Source organism: Curcuma longa, chromosome 3, assembly GCF_044706935.1.
Source record: "Curcuma longa cultivar G26 ecotype Majalengka, Jawa Barat chromosome 3, ITB_CL_G26_1.1, whole genome shotgun sequence".
In the NCBI taxonomy this organism is placed as follows: Eukaryota; Viridiplantae; Streptophyta; class Magnoliopsida; order Zingiberales; family Zingiberaceae; genus Curcuma; species Curcuma longa.
Window position 1 is genome coordinate 3,164,690 of NC_133863.1, and position 18,911 is coordinate 3,183,600.

Genomic DNA, 18,911 nt, shown 5'->3' on the forward strand with positions numbered 1-18,911 from the left:
AACAGGATCATAACTGTTTAAATAAAGAAGATTTTACATGAACTTTTTTTTTTTTTTCAAAATCAATTGTGAGCCTGATTCCCTTAACGATGGCGCACTCATCTTTGAAGCCTTTACCACTCTGATTTGTATTCAAGCTTAAAATTAATTACTCTTATTTACACGCAAATTATTCCAAGTAGTTGAACGTGAAAACTAATATATATAAGAAGTTGGAACACTTAATTAACTAGAATAAGCATCCTCGTGAAAATTTTAAAATCAAGCTATCCAGAGACTCCTTCATCAAGCTTTTGAATTAATTAAAGATTTTTTTCACAAATTGCAAAGTAAACTCAAAATACATGTCAAGCAAGTGCATTGTTTAGGATTCATTTTCACCTTTTCTTTTGCATGTCTACGAACGTATGCATAATTAATTATGCTCGAGTTAAACGAGCAATGATAGATAGATCGACCCATGACCCATTATCCCATATCGCACGGTCGAATCGTGGGCAAATGTGCATGCATTCATGTGGATGGATGGATGGATGGATGGATGGATATGGACTCCAGTGTCCGTTCGGCACCATAAGACGAAGCTCAGGATCTAATGTCGTCCAATGGCGAGTCGACAGCGCCTTCCTAGTCCGGTTCGCTGGGTCCCCCGACCTTCTTATTGGATCTCACGGCCTCCAATGGGGCGACGACAGCACCCAGCGATAGCGACGCGAAGTCATTAAGGTTTGAATGCGACGGCAAACGTCTCCAATAGATTCCCAGGACCGGCGTGTTCCCTCGCCGAGCACGCATGCGTCAGTATCAGCTTCGGACAGGAAGTGACGTGGCTTTATACCCGGCAACAAAGTTAATCGAAATGCATCCCTCCTGCCCTCACTGCACACCATTGCTGGCTCCACGGAAAATTCATCACCAAATGGGAAATAGGATAAGACTCCGAGCCCACAAAAAAAAAAAAAAAGAAGAAGTTATTTTGTTTCATTTTTATTTTTAAATTAAGGGATATTGAATTAATTACTTGGTAATTAAAAAAATATTCCTTCGTAAAATGGACCACAAACTGGAACTCGGAGTCTTCGTTTCCAGTATCTCTTGCCTAGGTCTGCTTGATCCACCTCCTCCCTCGTCTTCTCTCTCTTCTCTCTGAAAAGAGAGATCATGCAACGGGATGTCAGGGATTCCCTTGTGGTGGGAAGGGTGGTGGGAGACGTGGTGGATCCCTTCACGAAAAGCGTGGCTCTCAGGGTGATCTACAGCTCCAGGGAGGTTACCAATGGATGCGAGATGAAACCGTCAGCTGTGGCGGAGGAGCCGAGGGTTGAGGTCTTGGGAACTGATCTCGACGATCTTTACACACTTGTGAGTCCTCGACTTTAAGTATTTCTCAGTAACTAATATTAGTTGATTAAATACTATCCAGTTATTAATTTCCAGTGTGTTATTGTTCGTGCATTCTTAATTTGCAGATCATGGTAGATCCGGATGCCCCAAGTCCAAGCGAACCAGCCCTGAGGGAATATTTACACTGGTACGAGCACTTGCCCCTTAATCGCCTTCTCAATAATTGATGTGCTTTCCCCAAAAAAGTTATTAATGTAATCACGCAGATAATTTTTCCTTTTTTGTATATTTTCATTTCCGGCTTTGAGACTGTATGTCTCTATCTAGCTTTCTCTTCAAGTATGTTATTGCAAAGTAGGAGTGCGAGCTGAAGGATAACAAAGTAGGCATCGTTTTAAAACACCTAATTGACACCGTCTTCCCAAGTCTTTTCTTCTTCGGAACACCATTCAATTCACTTTCAAATTTAGCTACTGTATTTTCTACTCTACTATTCTGCAGTGAATCTGTATTATTTCTATATATGAACAATTATTTAAAAGTGGGTATTCTATTTCCACCCTTTTTCTTCCTTTTCTATCCATCAATCCAGAGGTCCTTGATCTTCTCCTCTCCGAGGCAAAACCATAATTATCTTCCCTAATGAGACCTAGGACAAGCAGTTCAATCGACGCAGCATTAATTAACCAACTAAAGGACAGTCAGGTGAGCATTAACCAACTCATGCAATCATTTCTTCTCTAGAAGCATGGCAGAATTAGACATATAAATTATATTTTATATTTTTTGAATATAAATAGCTGATCCTTTAGGTCTAATATTGTATGGCCCGTGCTACATGACTGCTTTAGATCAATGCATAAAATCATATTTCACAGAATAACACACACATTTCGTCTTGAAAGATAATATTGTTTAGAAGATATTCTCAACACTATGCAGGTAAAAAGGGATGAGATTTGAAGTGTTCAAATAATTTTATGATAAGATTTAACAAGTATGTTTAGATGGTCTTTCTAAACTATGTAATTAGCTATATCAACGCTGACTTGAAGAAAGTTTTTAGATTATTCAAGAATGGCAACTTGGACAACTTGTAAGTTTTGTGGAGGACTCTAAAACATTCTAGAGTTTATAAGAATCATGTAAGTAAGGAAGTAGTCTACCATGGAGTAGTATAAATAGGGTATATGATGCCAGTCCTTTATGTACATGAAGAGCAAGAGCAATAAAGAGCTGTCTTCTTGTTTAGTTCTCTCCTCTACTTCGACATTGTCTTCTTATTTAGTTCTCACTTCTATTTTAACAAATTATTCCTAATTGGTCATTAATTGCCTTTTTGTTATCAATAAACATGTGAAGGTAGACTTAATGAAATTTTTGGCTAGATAAAATTTTGACTTTGTCGCAGAAATATTTTTATATGCCCTTTTTACCTAAAGATATCAAACTGGCCATGTTGCTAAAGGACATTCCAAAATCTTGATCCTTACTCACCCTTGACAATATCTAATGCACCATGGAAGAAGTTAGAATTGTTTTTGTCTTTGACTAGTTACTACTCAGTCAAAGATAGAATGATTATATTATGGAAGTTGATGAAGGCTTTCTAAAATAGCTTAAATTGTTGTTGTTCGATGAATAATTTGGGTACTTTCTCATGTAGTCAATCTTTATTTTAAAAAATAGTGAAACTATATATAGTTTCACAAAATATTTGATCTTACTGAGAACCCAACTTGGTCATTTTTACACACATTATGTCGAAAACTTAGTTCTTCACTTCAATTTAGTTCTCACCATCAGCTTGAGAAAATCTCAAGAAACTTAGTTGATAAGAATCTTTGTCAATATAATTTGTTTTAAACTCATGCTAAATTTGTTAACTCATCAAGTCAAATAACCATTTGGACTCCCTTTGAGGTGGTGTATGTTCGCAATTCAACTAATTTCTTGATCCAACTTTTCTTTCTATCACTCAAAATTTATCAGTATAATGCCAAAAGACAAGTAAAAAAATCAAATATATATATATATATAAACAATTCATAACCGCATGAAAAATGATACATATGGAGATACTGTTTGATAAACAATGGAGCCTAATGCTTGCACAGAGAGATTTTACTTGGATTCCATGTAGGCAAACTCAAGCCTCAAGTAAATTGACGTTCATAATTCTTTAAATAATTAATGAAAATGCTTACAGGACCAATGTTTTAAGAGAATTTGTTATTTTATTTATCTTCAACTTGTGTTTTATTAGATAAAGATTCAAGGACAATTTTTTTTTCCAACCAAAGAAGAATGACACAAAACTACAGATGCAACTTCTCAACTTTTCATTATTTGATACTTGATTCTTCCAATCAGTTGCCTCTCCTATCTATCTTATTATTGAGTTGCCTTTACAATTGAAGTAACTCCTCAAATAGAGAATTCAAGCTACTTATGATAGACAAACATTAGAAACCGTGGATGCCAAGAATATGGTACAAATAAACTTGCAAGCATGTTAGTTCAATTTGGAAATTTGAGATTTTTTTTTGTTATTAATGGCATGAGTCCTTAGATATTGCATGATCACAATTTTTGTCGGATCATTTATTTATTTATTTACCTAAATTTGCAAAAGTCATATGGGAGATTTGGATGATAATAATTTGAATAAATTAATAAAATGTCTCTTAAGTAAGGTCAAGTTCTTACTCTAGGTTCATAATTATCTCCTTTTTCTGTTCCTTGATGGATTTCTTAAAAAATGATTTTTTTTTTGTTACTATGATCCTCCACAGTATGATTCTCGTAGAATAATTATTGATCTCATACTCATCTTTCATAACAATTCTTCCAATAATAAGAAATCCTACTTGGAGGGATATTATTTTTGTGATATATGATGAAATTTCTTCATTAATCATTTATTGCTTAAATAAAAAATAAGAATAAAATGATTTATCCTATGAGTTAAACTAAAGAATATATACTTCTATATCATTCTCAATCAATTTCAATCTGCTATAAGTAATTATTTTACTACATATTACATACATCAAAGTAGAATGAAAAAGTTGAAGTAATGAGTTACTACATATTACATTACATATTACATATATACATCTTTCAATCTGCTATAAAAACAAAAAGGTTTTTTCATTTCGGCAAATTAAGATCTTAATTTGTGTCTTTTCCAGGATTAATTAAACTTTTCGATCGCCAAATAAACTTGAGCCATACTTTGTACCATGTAGGTTGGTCACGGATATCCCTGCCACGACTTGTGCAACTTCGGGTAAGATGAAAAAATCATATATTTTATCATAAAACTTAAAGAAATCCTTTTTGTTAATTTTTAGTGTTTTTATTAGACTGCAGTCTCAGTTATGTGATCACCGGTAGGATAATTTGCCTGTTGTTTTATGGCTTCTTTAAAGTATTGGAAAGTGTGGGAATTTTCAAAGAACATTGTATTGCCATGGCTTAGTTTCTAGATATATATAGATATATATATACGTACAGAAGTATTGGAGTAGTGGAAAAAATTGAAATTAAGAAAACAAATGAAATAAAATATTGGGATGGATAATGCAGGTGAGGAGATAGTGATGTACGAGAGTCCACGGCCGCATCTGGGGATTCACCGGTATGTTTTTGTGCTATTCCGGCAGCTGAGAGTGGTGCAAACAACGGTGTTCGCGCCGGGGTGGCGCCAGAACTTCAACACCAGGGACTTCGCCGAGCTCTACAACCTCGGTTTGCCGGTCGCCGCTGTCTACTTCAACTGTCAAAGGGAGTCCGGTAGCGGTGGAAGGAGGATGTTGTAGCTTACGTACATTGCTTGTGTGCTACTGCTACCGATCGATCGATCGATTATATGAACCGGCCGGCGTAGCCTAGCTGCAATAATTATGAGGTATGCAACTTCATGGATATATTGCAGGCATGCATTTCTTCCCATTTGACATTAATTAGTTTGACATATAGATTTGTAGTCGTGAAAAATTATTATTTGATTGCGGTTTTGTTTGTTTGTTTGTTTGTTTGTTTGCTATATATTATGAATTATTGATTCTTAGACAAATTGGATTATATTAGTTGTTTACTAGCATGTTTAATGCTCACATAATTTATTAATCTATATATTATAAGCTTAGTTGAGTATGCTACTTTAATTTCGACTTGATTAATGATGTGTTGTTAATTGCACCGCATTCTTGCACGGGAAGCAGAGCCAATGGTCATCGGGGCCACTTTATTAGCTTGTTTCCACAATATGAAGAATTATGAATTAAGAAAGAAAAATTACATTCGTTTTTCTAAAAATATATTATAAAAAATAACAAACTTCAATAATAGTTAAAATGTAAAAAATAAAAATAATTATGGGAGAAGACAAAAGTGATATATAAAAAAGAATTATAATCTTCACTTATCTCATTGTACCATTCAGTGTCAACTTGACTTTCCTTTATCAATTATACTACTTCTTGTTAGACTAACGCTTGAGATCTTATATGCCCAAGCACCAAGATGCATGGATTCAATCAATTTCTTAATTTGACCATAAAAATATGACTTCAATCTCTTAATTTGATCAAAATAATCCATACAAGACACTGAACCTGCAAAAGCACTTGGGTTAGATCACTCTATGTTGCTTGAGCCTTAGATATACACTCCATGCAAGATGAACCTGCTCAAGTAGGAACTTATTTTGCAAGTTTTAGATAGAATGCACACAATAAACTACAATGCCATTTCTATGAGATTTACTTCATTAAGGAAAGCATAACTAAAAATGTTGTTGATCGTTGCACCTCAGGTTCGTTCTAAGCAAAATCATCCAATGAATCCGAAATGAACATTTCCGAACTGGCCATGGCAATACATCAAAAGAAAATATATAAGATTGCCAAAACAGAACCACAAGTTGGATCAGTCATAAGATATTGGCGATACCACAGAAAATAAAGGAATATCTTTTTAGAAATTATGACTACAGTTTATAGGGAAAATTTCCACAAAACAAGAAACAAACCCTGAAAATACATATTCTTCTCTGTATGTTTCAAAGAAAACCTGTCACAAAGCATATCCATTACAGAAATTCCATCTCTAGAAACTATCTCCGGCCGTGCACATCTTGTAGAAGTGGAATGATACCCCACAACTGGTTGCAGCAACATCAACCATGACAGTAAAATGTCAAGAATGTTAAATAGAACGAGCTCTTGAAAGTCTACACATAACAGAATCATCTGAAAGAAAGAGCAGTCTGCATAAATTAAAACTATCGATGATTTCAACACAACTTTTATTCCCAAAATAATCAACAAAAGCATGCACAGATAAGAATGAATATTCCTCTTTTACTTCACAATCAGGTGCAAATACATGAGGACAATAATTACCGTATCTAAAAACAAGTACCTGGAGGAATAGAAGAGTTACATGGCCACATGAAAATAAACTAAATTCCCTTATAATCTTGAAGGAAACAGAACCTTCAAGGTGAAACAAACAATTAAAGTGAAAGACACTAAATTGTAGCCTCGTCTTTTAAGTAGAAACAATCTATTCAAGTAACTCCATGGAGACATACCGAAGAATTGTAATAGACAAGCAACATGCTTTTCCTAAGCATATTCTTATGTTGATCATGTGATGGAGCAAATTAGCCCAGTATTATCAGAGGGTGCTCAAGTGAATGGCTAGAGAGGAAAAGTGCCACTAAAAAATTTTGCGACTACATGGTTGCCGATTGTTGGTTGAAAGAAATGTAAGTCTCACGAATCAAATCTAAGTATCTTCAAAATAACAAAAGGGTACTCCGGTGCACGAAGCTCCCTCCAATATGGGGTTCTGGGGAAGGATCCATTGTACGCAGTCTTACCCTGCATTGCAAGAGATTATTTCCGCGACTCGAACCCGTGACCACTAGGTCACACAACAACAACTTTACTATTGCGTTAAAACTTCCCTTCAAATATTATAATACAAGTAAATAATGTTCAGTTAGATGGCAAGCAATGCTCAGTTCTTTCACCTTGGATTTTTCCTCCTTGAATGTATACCAGATAGATCCACCAACAGCATTTTTAGGGTGATTTGAGATTCCAAAATTGATCAATTTACTTTTGTAGGAAAATCAATCAGTTTAATCTCATAAAAGGCTTCTATATTTTAAGATAAGTATTGTTTATGCATAGAATATAAAGAATTATAGTAAGCATTTTCATTAAATGTATTGTTCAGTGACTATGTTAAAAAATCAAACATAATTAAAACATTTAAAACTATAATGTCTTTCTTCAGTCATGCATTAATGGTCTTTGGTGCCTTGAATTCCAAGTGCTCCCCAAAAATTTTAACTACTAGAGAATTCAGGATAAGCATGCCAAAACCAATGACAACGGATCCAACATCACCCCTGATACATTAAATAACAGCTAGCGCATCATTGCCTAGATTAGCATCATAGTGTCATTTGGACAAATTAACAAACTTATAACCATCTAATTGGAAGGATGAATAAAAGAATGGATGGATGAAGTTAGAAGGATTGCTGATGGAATGGATGGATGTAATATAAAGTGTTTAAGAACCAAATCAACATAAACAGCCATCCCTCCTTGATTCGCTCAAATTGGCAGATAAAACACGAGCTATAGGAGCCCTATATTAGTCCATTCACTCACTTACCCACTTTAATCCATGATGGAGACAATAGAGAAGAGTTGCACCAGCGTAATCATAACTTTGGTCAAACAACCATTTCTAATTGTTACAGTGGAGAAATTTAATCAGAATCTCAACAGTGGCTAATCCAATGAAGCATACACAGATAGGCATTGCCATGAGAAAATGCTTGAGTGGCTATTTCTTTTAGCGTTGCATTTATCATATATAAAAGATTTCCCAACTAAGACAGCACGTTTCACTGTTTTTGCAAATTTAAAAGAATCCAGTTTTTAAATAACAAACAGTCAAACTCTGAATTATCTGCAAATGAGTGCAATGAGAACCTGGGTAAATCCACAAGTCCATATATTACTACAGAACTATTTAAGAAAGATGTAGGTGTTCAATCTAGCTAAATTAAACATGAATACTTAAGTTCCTATGAAATAGATGAACTAAAGAAAATACCTAGTCATCAACTCCCAGACGGGAGTGTGATGGCAGCCCCTAGGCCATCCATCACACTCCCAGACGGCATGTAATCCAGTCGTCGCACCAGATGTTGCTCGGAATGTCTCTCCTCTACCGTCTCCAGCTTAAAAGCTAGGGTTTCGTCCACAGCCAACCTCCCCAAGAATCCGGTGGAGGACTACGAGGGAGGGGTCCGAGAGAAAGATGAGGAGGAGCGGAGGACGGGGGTGGTCCAGGCTGAAGTTGAGGTTCAGGAGGAGAAGGGGCGGAGGCGAAGCAGCGAACTTGTCAAGGTCTTTTTGGAAGAATCGAGAGGGCGGCGTCGTCTCCGTCAGAAGATCCCCCGTCTCCGCTTCACTCGCTGCGTTGCGTAACTGTGTTTAAAGTAATGCCTCAAAGACGCCATAGCAATTATACTCCTGTCGCTGTCGTTGTTTGCGCAGCAAACAAACAATATTTACGTTTGGCTATTAGAGCATTGACTTGCAAGTAAAATTCAAACAAATTACCAACAGAACTTTCACCAGAAATTCAAAATAGATTGTATAGATGATAGAAAAACATGATATTTTTCCCTTTGCGACACAAATTTGCATGTTTCGATTACCTTGTGCTTAAATATCCATAAGATGAAAAAGATATAATAATTGTGTTGCAGATGAAGTTTACATGACCAAAGGACTTGAACCACAGCCATGAGCGCAACGCTCCAGTTATACAACATAAAGATCACCATCAAAGTTCTTATTCCAGAGAAGCATGGCCAAAAACAAACTTAGAACTGCAGCCACGTGAGTGCAACACTCAAGTTTATATAACATAAAGATTACCAGGGAGAATTCATTTTGTTCACTTGCATATTAAACTGCACGTTATTGCTTTAGCTTGATAGTAAAGTACATTCGGTATCAATTTATTAGGTCCTGCAACTGCAATTGATATAATGCAAAATAAGAAATTAACTTGGCAGAAGGTCAGAAGAAGGGATATTGAGATCTAAACTAAGTTATTTTTGTCTGATCTCAGATGGCAAAGACGGGGTTTACAACTTTGATTTGCTACAAAGTCTTGCTCTGAGCTCTGTTGCAACTGCATCAATAAACTCTTGCGTGTTCAAATACATATCTCGAGTAACCCTAAAAGAAAAAGGAGAAAGATCAGCATTATCAATTTGTTTTAAAGTAATTTTACTTCACAAACTGTTGCAACTATGAGTGTAATACCTGGGTCCATGAACAAGAAGAGCAAGATCTTTAGTCATTTTCCCAGATTCAACAACTCCAACGCAAGAGGTCTCAAGTTTTTGAGTGAAATCGAGCAATGCAGCATTATTATCTAGCTTTGCCCTGTTAGAAAATCAACTAAATTTTGTCAGAGATACTTATGGGATATAGCATTATTGCTAATGAAGTAGACATGCTGCAAGGCTTATCAAAAAGATTTAACACGAATTGTTGTGATATAGCTAGTGTCCACATAAATCTGATTAGCAAAAGTAAACTACTTATAGGTTAATGATATGATTGCATGTAGTTGTCAAATGAACATTTGTAGTTTATGTTTCTAATGACCCAGTTATCTCCTTTGCATAGAAAAGATACTTGCTCACCTGTGTGCAAGCCCTCGTGTCCAGGCATAAATTGAAGCAATGCTGTTTGTGCTTGTTTCTCCCCCTTTCTGGTGTACCCGATAGTGACGAGTAACAGTGCCATGTGCAGCCTCGGCCTCAATAGTTTTCCCATCTGGGCACATCTGAATTTAGAAAAACTGTTAGATGTTATTCAATTCTTCTTTAGTAAGAGCACTATACATCTTCCTGTTGCTAAATCTACTCTATACGTGATGCTTCAAATTATTTTAAATGCAAAAAACTAATAGTCAAACAATCAACTCTACCAATAAAACTATATAATTGTAGTATAAATACCAGCACTGATGTCATCAATCCCAGGGACCCAAAACCTGCAGAAAAAGAATCAAGTTTATTTCCCATTAGAAGTTTAGAACCCAAGTGCCATTTGCAGAGAGAACGTATTTAAGCAGTTCAAGTAGTTATGAAGTATTTCCCATAATCTAGTTAACCAAAAAGAGAAACTTTCTCAAGAAATAGTTGGTGTTCCTACCTTGAGCCAAGAAATCACTTTGCACATCTCCATCATAGTTCTTACAAGCCCATACATAACCACCTTCACTCTTAAGTGCATAAGCAACCATATCATCTATCAAGCGATGTTCATACCTGCAAAAGATTATCTGAATGAACCCTATATAAAGATGATGCCGTGTCTATAACTAACCATATTCCTGCAGCCTCAAACTTGGATTTCCATTGAGCCTCATACACCTCCTGAAATATGTCCTTAAACCTGTGTTGCGAGAATGTTTAGGTCAACAAACTTCACAAACATCAAATTATCACAGTATTGCAGGAGCAACAACCTCATACCTTCCATCATATTTTTTGAGAATTGTGTTCTTAGTGCTAAGGTAAAGTGGCCACCTTTTCTGGTAAGCTGTGTTCATTGAAGCCTCAGCGAAAGCATGAATTGACTACACAATTCATGAAAGATGGGGAATCAGAATATACTTTAACTCATACATAACATGCAAAAATTTGTAGCTATGATATATATTACCTCATCAGTATTATACATAGACAATGCCACCCCACCAGCACCTGTGAACTTAAACACTTCTAGCTCAATTTGCTCCTCTTCTCCCTCTGGGCAAAACAAAAGAAACATGAAGCAGAGTCCAGGAAGCAGGAACATGTACATAAATGAATTAATATGATAGTCAGATAAATGTGGCATCTCCTATTTGTACGGTCAACTGCTTGTTTGGATTGCCCAAGTGAATCAAAACAAAGAAGGTTGTTCCTATACCAAGTGTATGAATCCACCACATTGAACTGGAAGAACAAATATTTAAAAGTGATTTTGATGCCAAGTAATACTTAGCATTAAGGGTATAAACTGTAAATGATCCGTGCAAAATGTTTTATGCTGAAAATATTCTGAACAAAAATATTGATGCAAGGAGCATTTATATTTCTTAAACTACATTAACAAGAAGTAAATGAGACATGCCTTACACTATAAGACCAATAGGCATAACATTGAATTCATCTGCAAAGGCAAAAAGTGCAAACTGGATTCAAACGGATGTTAATAGTCTAAATTCAGTAATGTATAGTATAACAATTCTTCATGAATTCAGTGTCCGCAGGTAACTTTTTGGCTTCCAGAGGTGGGTGAACAATTTCTATTCTGAAAGAGAATAGCAGATAAGTCTTATGGTCAAGGGAAGAGGTCAAGACCACCCAATTGTTAACTACACTCTTGCCATACAAGAAGCACCACTGGTAACCAACTGGTATGTGCTACATGCCTTCATAATTCCAACTCATAAAGCATAGTTGAAAAAAGGATCTGAAAAAAGAACCAAGCTGAGCTTGACCAAGTGCAAGCAAAGTTCTAGTTTTTTATTGAACTCACTTGCAAACATCATTAATAAATAAAACTTGTATAGTTTTTCCTCTTTTTTTACATGTGATAGAAAATTCGTATAGTATTATATTTTTAATGTATTTGAATAAAAAATTTTTTAACAGCATAATCCATATTGATATAAATTAATAATAAGTTTGTTAACAAATTATTGAGAAGCTCTGTTAATGAACGTTAACATGCTAAACTCATTATATTATATACTTTATACTAAAAAATGAATATAAACGAGCTCTTGTCAAGCTAAGTAGTAAGCTTGTTCATGAATATTCTATTAATTTACAACCTTGCCTGGCATGTATGGACTGAATAACTAATTCAGTGTTTAGGGCATTCAACAATGAAATCAGTTGAACATACCAAATATCAATTTCAGCTTGCCAGGTCCTTTAATAACTGTGTCTGTGGCTCGGTATTGATCACCAAAAGCATGCCTTCCAATGCATATGGGCTTTGACCACCCTATCATGGTACATTGAACGAGGGTGAAGTAGAGAAATAATGAAGAGGATGACAAGATGTGGAATCTAGGTATATACTAGAAGTATGCAATTTATTTTGGTATGTACCTGACACAAGCCTCGGTATATTTCTGCATATAATTGGCTCTCTAAATACAGTCCCTTGAAAAGGGAAAAAAGGAGGAGCAAAAGGAAGAATATTTACTCAAAAGTTCATGAATATTCACTTTTAGTGGACATTGAGCTTCAAAACACTAACTCATCATACCATTCAAAATGTTTCTAATGGTTCCATTTGGACTTTTCCACATTGCTTTCAGGTTGAACTCCTTAACACGAGCTTCATCTGTAAGATAAAATTTGTGATGCAAAACATCAAATTCAAATGTGTTTGAAAATAGAATCTCATATCAGAATTGTATCATTTGCACTATACCTGGAGTAATAGTTGCACATTTTATTGCCACATTAAATCTGAAACAAAAATAAGTATTAAGTGGATGTTACAAGACATGTATCATTTCGAAGTAGAGTCAAGTAAAATGTTTGCATTGGATATGGAAAATAAGAGATTAGTAGACATGCCAACTAGGACTACATTCAGAATTATAGAAAAGTAAGTGATGAAGCTAAAATAGGTTTTTCACTTTATGATTCAGAACAATCTCGGTGATGTTTACTTTAGAGTAGCTTCTGCACTTTCTACTGTAACTCTATCATTTGTAGCATCACGATTTGGAAGGCCTAAGTCAAAGTACTTTATATCCAACTCGAGAAATGGGAAAATAAGCTGCAAAACATATCAAGGCATTCAAAGAGGGGAATGAAAACAAGTTGAAACAAAAAAATCGCATAGCAAGTAATCAGTAAAGTATAGCTGAAAGAAGAATCATTCACCTTTTCTTTGATTAGTCTCCAAATTACACGTGTCATCTCATCTCCTACAGATGATAACACAATGCAAAACAATAAATAGCAAGATAGTCTTAAATAATCTCAATGAAATAGAATATAAATGAATGTTAGCTTGACATATTCTTAACGCTAGATATATTCTTAGCAAATAATCATGTTACACGCAGGAACATCCATTTCTCAATTTTTTTCTGACATGAAGAAAAAGGTATGAATAAATAAGAGAGAACTATGAATAAAAATATGAAACTGTATTATTGAATATTAGAACAAAAAAGCAATGACTAACTAAATATATTTGAGCAAATAAATAAGAGGGGAGGTCATAATAAAGAAAAGAAAAACTAAATAGCTGATGGTGATATCAAGTGATGTGCCAGAACATAATAAAGTGGATTCAATGGTGAATCAAGCCAGTTAGGTTTGAGAGATGCAGTTTGAGAAATTTACATAAACTATTTGAGAATAAATATACAGCTACACACTGTCTTTTAACCACAAAAAGAGAATTTATGAAGATATCAAATAGAAAGGACCAACCTATTAGGTGAAATGCTTAGCTCTTTTACTTTAAGCCAGAGAGAAAAAAAACCCAAACAATATGTTTATTCATCAATTGATATATAACTTTAATTTTCTGAATTAAAGAACACATTGGCATTTGCACTAAAAAGGGAAGTTGCCTACTGAGGTAGTGATGGTTAACTACATACTTTTTTGCCTAGGTGAATATGAAGTGACCAATCATTGAGTTCTAGCTCTATGAAATAAGTATCCTTAAGCATGAAGAGTGAAATCTATTGGTTTTTTTTTTCTCCAATAGGTTTTTAGGTGAAGACTTCTAGATGTCTCTCTCTTCTCATAATTTGATTCACCTCATTTAATTACGCTACCTAAAGGACTTTTACATCCATACCATTTCGCATTCCACATTTTTTCTCTCTTTTATCCTAAGAGAGATATAACTAGATATTCATGAATGAAAGTATTTACAGGATACATCCACCAAAAGTATCTTGTCACCCTTACTTGGCATTTTTAAATATAATTAGCAATAGTAGTTTTCTGAAGAAGAACTCACCTTATGACTATTATACAAGTCTTACAAAGGTATACACATAAGATTCTACACTTTTAATTTTTTTTATTTTCAATATATTTTCTATTATTTCTTCCAGCTGAATATTAGATTTGCGGTTGTCTTATACCCTATGTTTACGTGAAGCTTGAATCTATACACTGTAAAAGGTAAACGAATTTGAGAATTCTTAATGATTTGATGGACAACAACATACATCTAATTTCTAAATCTTGTGACTTTGCAATGGTTTCAACTTACAATGGTAAGCCTTAATAGGCGTTGAATCGTTGGTTCAACAATCTAAAGACATAATACAAAAGCATTCAGCATATCAAACTGAAACCTGGCATGCACACTCCTATTGTAAAACATGTTACGAGCTCTTATCTTAGAAATGTGATATGCTTCCCCAAATTTTTCTTGCTTTCTTCCATAGGAAGCACATACACTAATATGAAATGCTCTGATCCGTATAAGTCCAGCTTACTAAGGAAACTTACCTCCCATTGCATTTCAATACCAATCAATTTCTACAGATGATGCGGTCGTGCTTCACTAGATGAACAGGGGAGTGGCTTTCTCTCATTTCTTTGCTTAAATAAAGATCATTTCATACCTAATAATTGAATCTTCATATTTACCGAATTCAGAATAATATGGCTCAAATTGCTATTTTATAGGGTTTTCCATAAATTAAACAAACGCCGTTTTCTCTGCCAAGAAAAAAATATCTGACGACCAATCGATAGCCAAATCAGCGGTAGAAAGAGATTATCGACTTTGGGTGAACGAATAGGAAACGACAGAAGGAGAAGATCTCGGGAAGAAAGGGGATTCCCGGCCCTGCTCACCGTCCATCTCCACGATGGGGTTGGCGACTTTGATCTTGCGGAGATCCATGCCTATTTCGACGGAGACGAGCGCGTCGAAGCGGGGGAGATTTGACCGACGAACAGAATCGAATCGAAACGAAGCGAAGCGAAAAATTGGGGAACGGCGTGTGAATGCAAACTGCGAAGGCAAATCACGGCGACGTTTATTAGGGTCGAGTTACCGATGAGACCGTCAGCGTGGAGCTTTTCTGAGCGGGGGCCAGTATTGATGCCGCTTGTTACGTCGTCTTAAGTGGCATCGCCCATTACAGTACAGTCGGCCTGCGTGATTCATCCATTGGACGTCCAGTGAGCAGTGTGTAGGCAAGGCCCATGGGCCACCAGGCTAGGGGTAACGAGCAACTTGGTACCCATCAAAGATTTTGAATAATATTGGATTTTGTTTCCATTTTTTAAGACAATCTATTCTAAACCATAGAAATTGACTTTCTTAATTCTGTATGATAATTAACGATCATCACTGTTCCCCTTTTTATCTTTCAAACGTTTTTACATCATAAAGGTCGCTTGCTCTTGGGCTCTGCGACAACAAAGCATTTCTTTTCAAGTTAGATATCTGTGTAATTTTGCATTGTGAATACGTTTTTTTCACCAAGAAAATCATGTCGGGATGTGGCAGTCCCATGGTGCGTTGAAAATTGTCGACAATATTTTTCAAATAGGTTGCATTGCGAATCACGACATTTGACCAATTGATTTCCACTTTCTGAAAAGTGCATTAAAGGAAGCAAGGTTGATGGTGTCACCTACCGTCTAACTGATAAGCTAATTAACAAATGAGATTGAATGAAGTGGAAATCTCCTCAATCTCCCTAAAAGCGAAGAGAACGTGTTAATCCCACTTGCTGGTGGTTTGGTATGCAAGTTTAAACTCCAATCAGAGAGATGACGCATTTGATCAAATATATCCAAGATTTTGAAGATCAAATCTTTTACTTTTAATTTTGGGGGAAAAAAATCTACAGTATCAAATCTCATGGAACACAACAATTCGGGCCGCAATTTGGTGATATTATCTGATAATATTAGTTAATTCCATTTTAGACTACTATAATTTTATCTCAATAGTTTGTAAAAATAGTGTTATTTAGTTCAAATAATTGAAAATTCATAGTTTTATTTATAATGTAATTTTTTTAAGGTGATAAAAGATTAGCCTTTCTCTTAGATCAATTTGTAATAACTAAACCTTTTTTTTCTTTTCACTGTTCGTATCTAAATTAAGCAAAAAAAAATATCGATTTTATTGATTTAGGCTAATTTGATGAGAATTAAAACAGTTTTATAAGATATAAAAGATAAGCAAGATAAAAAAACACAAATTTTGAGTTAAATTAAAATAGAGAAATAAGATAAATTCTAATTTCCATTTTTCTACAATTTGGATGACATGGCACACATAGCCATTCGATCATGACATGGACACGACCGTTTGATGCTACTAGTTTTATCAGTTAGTGGGCGGTTGAGACATAAATATTGTGTCGTGTAAGTTGGGGAATACAGAGAATGATTGTTGAGAGTGATTAATTTTATAAACTGATTTTAGAATTAGTAGATTTTGTTTTTCGTTTCGAAATTGGTGTTCTTGGACGCTTGGTTTGTAACGGGCACCGGGTGCTCTCTTGACCTGGCACCCTATCGTCAACAAGGCACTCGTCCGCTACCACTGACGTCGCGCTCACTCCCAACCTAACGCGGGGTAAGGCAAGCTTCAATCTACCAGAAAGCTGATCTCTCAGTTTCAACATTCTCGGTCAACCCGCTGCCATTCGATCTATTGACTTATGGATCGGTCAAATGCTCACCCTTCTCCCCAATTCCCTGATCCAATCATCTGCCATCACCACGACACACGATCGTGTTTAAATTCCCGCTCTCCATTTGCTTACACTACACACGCGCAGACATTATAGCTCCTCTATGTTTCCATCTTCGAGTTCTTGGGCTAATCAATGATGGAGAACGGAGACGTGAGATTGCTACTGAATCTGCTGTCGCAGGGTGAGCGACAAACGAGGCAGCTCATGGAGGCTTCTGCTGCTTCCTCCCCCGCCGTCGATAAGGAAAGCAGAGCTCGACTGCAGCAGATAAGATCGAGCTTGGAGAATGCTATTGCTATGGCGAAGCTGATCGCCAGCCCCGAGGGGGCGCACCACCTGATTTCGTCACCCGTGATGGCATCCGATTCCCGGCCGCTGTCCAACAGCGGCAGCCCGAGGAGTGAGAACTCGGAGAGGGTGGTCAAGGAGCACGAACGCAGGGAGATGTGCCAGAAGTAGTGATTTTAGTTTGACTGATTATGCTAGTAATTTCTCTTCTAAGTTCGAATTAAGTTCTCTTTTTTGGGTTCTCAGGAAAGATTTGCCAAAATGGAAGAGACAAGTTCGCGTTGCTGCCGACGGCGGTGGATTGGCCGAGGGATTGGAAGATGGATGTAGCTGGAGGAAGTATGGGCAGAAGGAAATCCTTGGAGCCGTGCATCCAAGGTTGGTTAATTAAGTTCACTCACTTCACCTTGGGACATTTGTGATCGTTTGGTATGATTAAGCAGAATTGTTATTCGAGTTATCCAATGTAGTCTGGAACGACCTGAAGCATCATCAGAACAAAGCTATACCAAACAACCAGTATTACTTAAAAAGTTTAAACAAAATTACACTTATTTTCAATGACATTTTGCAGAGGCTACTATCGATGCACTCACCGGAACACCGCCGGCTGCCTTGCTACAAAGCAAGTGCAGAGATCCGACGATGACCCCTGCGTCTTCGACATCACCTACCGCGGCCAGCACACTTGCCTGCAGATGCTGCAAGAACCTCCAATTCCTGCACCGGATCAGCTCTATGACACAGGACGCCCTCGCCATGAGCGGCAGAACCAAATCATGGCCTCTTCCTTCTCCTTCCCTTACAACTCCACCCCAATCACTGACCCTTCCCCTCAAAATCTCATCTTTTCATCAACAACAGCCTTAGAGAACAGTGGCTACATGGGGAGCTTTCCTTTACCGTTCACTTCGCCTGCTGCTTCCAATTTCTTGCCGTCTCAAGTGGTACCTCCGAATGCTTCGGAGTCGGAGGTTACCGAGACTGTCTCTGCTGCGGCTTCCACCACCAATTCGCTGAATATAAACGCGAGTTTCAGGTTGAATCGTGTGGAGTTTGATCCGGGTTTTCCTTCCGATCCTTCCAACTTTTTTGGATGAAGTATCGATTAGCTTGAAGCGTTCTAGTGTTGCTCGTCTGAGCTTTGTCGATTGATGTATCCATTGTTTCTTTCAGTTTTCTCAAAGTATAATAGTTCTTAAAGTGTATGCTGTTGCACTGAGGGCTGAACTACCAACTTGTGTCTTTGAAATTTGTAGAAGAATGGAAATTGTCTGCATGTGGTGAAATTTAGTGATAAGGAGGACTTCCGACTAAAGATCAAAACTTCAAATCCCGTTGTGAGAAGTTTAATATTGTTTGTTTCAGTCCAGGATAAGAAAAAACACAGGTTTTATCATTTGATATCTTGTTTAGTAGGGGACAGTTCGGTGATAATATGAGAT

At 36.4% G+C, this 18,911-nt stretch overlaps 2 protein-coding genes and 1 pseudogene across 2 annotated transcripts; 2 read left to right on the plus strand and 1 right to left on the minus strand.

Moving 5' to 3' along the window:
- The first annotated feature begins 1,093 nt into the window (after positions 1 to 1,093).
- Positions 1,094 to 5,382, plus strand: LOC141822733 (protein FLOWERING LOCUS T 1-like). Its single transcript, XM_074710066.1, has 4 exons — positions 1,094 to 1,362; positions 1,470 to 1,531; positions 4,596 to 4,636; positions 4,936 to 5,382. The coding sequence occupies exons 1-4, from the start codon at positions 1,162 to 1,164 to the stop codon at positions 5,166 to 5,168; spliced, it is 537 nt and encodes a 178-aa protein (XP_074566167.1). The 5' UTR covers positions 1,094 to 1,161; the 3' UTR covers positions 5,169 to 5,382.
- A 3,837-nt stretch (positions 5,383 to 9,219) lies between these two features.
- On the minus strand, positions 9,220 to 15,492 carry LOC141823012 (isocitrate dehydrogenase [NADP]-like). Its single transcript, XM_074710291.1, has 15 exons — positions 15,314 to 15,492; positions 13,364 to 13,407; positions 13,147 to 13,256; positions 12,903 to 12,940; positions 12,735 to 12,812; positions 12,575 to 12,628; positions 12,366 to 12,467; positions 11,133 to 11,218; positions 10,943 to 11,046; positions 10,794 to 10,862; positions 10,620 to 10,735; positions 10,424 to 10,458; positions 10,106 to 10,248; positions 9,720 to 9,842; positions 9,220 to 9,632 (listed from the first exon to the last, which is right to left on the minus strand). Exons 1-15 carry the CDS (start codon positions 15,360 to 15,362, stop codon positions 9,539 to 9,541), a joined length of 1,245 nt encoding a protein of 414 aa, XP_074566392.1. The 5' UTR covers positions 15,363 to 15,492; the 3' UTR covers positions 9,220 to 9,538.
- Positions 15,493 to 17,310: 1,818 nt separating this feature from the next.
- LOC141822790 (putative WRKY transcription factor 53) lies at positions 17,311 to 18,566 on the plus strand (annotated as a pseudogene).
- Positions 18,567 to 18,911: the final 345 nt, after the last annotated feature.